Raw genomic sequence first — 2,639 nt, 5'->3', positions numbered from 1 at the left:
GACAAATTCAAATCTGTTTTCAGAATTTTTATTGCTTCACTATATCAATCGGTACGTTGGACAAAAAACACGTCTAAATTCTTATGTTACGCGTGTGTTAGACAAAGACAGGAAATCACCGCCATACCAATCCCCTTAACTGAAATAGCAGGTGTGATGGCCCCCCCGCACACATGAATGAATTTATTTTACAACAATTTGTGCTTTTATATTTTATTTTTATCTGGAATCGCCTATTAGGATAGTAAAAATGGTTCAAATTTCTACTTCAGCATCTATTCTGATAGGAAAGTGAATCTTGCTGGTACTTTGTTGGGTTGAAACTCAAAAGTAAAAAATTCACAGCAGTTTTCAAAAACGTTGTAAAAACAAAAAAAAAACTAACAAATAAAAGTAATTTTTACACAAAACCAGATATCGACAAAATCGATTATGTATTTCAGTTGTAAGTCAAAAATGAATAACCGTAAAAACTTTAACAGAATGTCTATATTATGTTATATGATCATTTTCCTCACAGATATTTCCTACAAGATATTCAAAATATATTGACTCTTTTTGAGCTATAAAATTTTTATTTTTAATAATATAGTTATTAATATTAATATATAATATGTATAATATTAATATATTTATTTAATATTTTCTCTCTCGGTCAAGTTGAACACAGATCTACAATAATTTTTTTTAAACGTTTTTTGATATTTTTTGTAATTCAAGAATTAACTATAAATAGAAACTTCAATTTTTACCAAATGATTATAACAAAATATTATAATTGTCTGTAGGTACCTACATGATAAAACGTTCAAAATATTTCGACTTTTTTTGACCTATAGAATTTTGAAAAAAAAATGTTCTTATTATTGATCAAACAATTTTCGTTGGAGCTAAACGCTTGAACAAATAATATAAGGTTCCTCATAAGAAGTTATATGATAGCAATTTCGAAATAATGAAGATATATTATGTAAATTTCTTTTTTTTTTTTTTGTAAGCATTTTAAGTACAGATTTTTACAAAATTAGTCAATATTGCAAACATTTGCATATCTTTTTTTGGTTAAAAATGTATAAAATGTTCAATTTATATAGCTAAGGATTGGAAATTTAAAACGATATTTCTCATAAGTGGATAATACTGTAGCAAAAAAATTTAAAAAAAATATGATCACAGTTTTTTTTATAGTAATTTTAAGTTGAAACTTGGACTTTGATGTTTAAACAAAGATTAACGATATTAATTATTTCGTTTTAATTCAAAACATTATTTGTGGTGACTTATAACTTTTACTTTTACTTTTAACATGAATCATATTTCAAAACTATAGGTTCCCATTTGAATTTTAAAAGTTACCCCTAAAATCTCCCATTTTTAATTAATAAAAAAAAAAATTAATATCAAATTAGTTTAGATTGTATGATTCAAAGAGATTTTCACAGAGACCATTTTTTCCTAATTTAAATATCATGCTGGGCAACGACTTAATAAGTGCAAGTATACAAACACAAAAAGATCCTCGTATAATTCAGTAATAAAACGGTTATATTTGAAAAACGACTAAATGAAAATAAACAATTTAAACGCTCCAATTCAAAAAATATTAGTTTTACAAAATGGCTATTTTGAATCTATTATAAAACAATTTAATTTAATTATTTTTTTTATTTTCAATACTAAAGGATAATCAAAAAATATACATATGCATAATGCGTTAGGATCTATTGATGATAATTGATAAATAAAAAAAAATATATTAAAAATATTAATTAGAACAAAAGTCAGTTCTGTCTGTTACACTCTGTATACCGATTATGACAATATTGTAACGGATAGTATCCGTTTACTTCAAACATATAAAAATTAATGAACGTAAGTAGTTAATTAAAAGGTATAGTAATAAATAATACTGTCAGGTGTAGGAGAGCCTAGGCCCTTATAAAAGCAGACCTAAAACGGCCTGTATTCAGACGAGCACTCACATTCTACTAACGAGCATCTTCACGCCAGTCAGTACAATAATTTGTCATTTTTGGACCTAGAATATTTTTCGATTATCATATTTTAAATAAACACTTTAACAATCAACAAGTCTACATTTATTCAACTATTCTAAGACAAATTAACAACTCAAATGTCTTGCTACCTGCAATCGGTAGTCAACACAATCAAGGCGATTGTCAGATTACCACACAATACTTAGAGATATAAAAATTTTGAACTGGTGATTTTCTGTCTTTGTCTAAAACAAAAATTCAGATCAGTTTCCAGAATTTTTATCACTTCAAAAATCATTTTTATTTGTATATTGGAAATAGAATTTGTCTAAATTCCTATTTTGCAAGTGAGTTTGACAATGGAAAAGAGTCAGCACATACAATTCTTATAGTACTTGACCTGTCTACTCTTGCAGAACAAAGAAGACTATTCAATTTAAAATGTATTCATCAGAATACACTTCATAACGATGAATGTATTGATTTTACAATGATGTGTGTTTTTTTTAATTTTTTTTATTTTTGTTTCTGTCATCACCTTTTAGGACAGTAAAAGTGCTTGGTATTTTCTTCAACAGTACCTTTTTCTGATAGGAAAGTGAATCTAGTTGGTACTTTGGGGGTCAAAAGTAACATTTCTCC

The 2,639-nt window shown here is 26.3% G+C and overlaps 1 protein-coding gene across 1 annotated transcript in view; it reads right to left on the bottom strand.

The window, feature by feature from the left end:
- Nucleotides 1-2,639, bottom strand: part of Ctsk1 (cathepsin K-1) — a gene marked incomplete at its 3' end in the record, with an annotated part of 32,139 nt that overhangs the window by 5,192 nt on the left and 24,308 nt on the right. The window contains 2 exon segments of the mRNA NM_001135939.1: nucleotides 2,196-2,202; nucleotides 2,205-2,212. Coding sequence (NP_001129411.1) covers nucleotides 2,196-2,202; nucleotides 2,205-2,212 — 15 coding nt within the window.

Source organism: Acyrthosiphon pisum, chromosome X (assembly GCF_005508785.2).
Source record: "Acyrthosiphon pisum isolate AL4f chromosome X, pea_aphid_22Mar2018_4r6ur, whole genome shotgun sequence".
Taxonomy (NCBI): domain Eukaryota; kingdom Metazoa; phylum Arthropoda; class Insecta; order Hemiptera; family Aphididae; genus Acyrthosiphon; species Acyrthosiphon pisum.
Note: the sequence above shows the minus strand (reverse complement) of the source record. Positions and strands in the feature narration are given on the sequence as shown.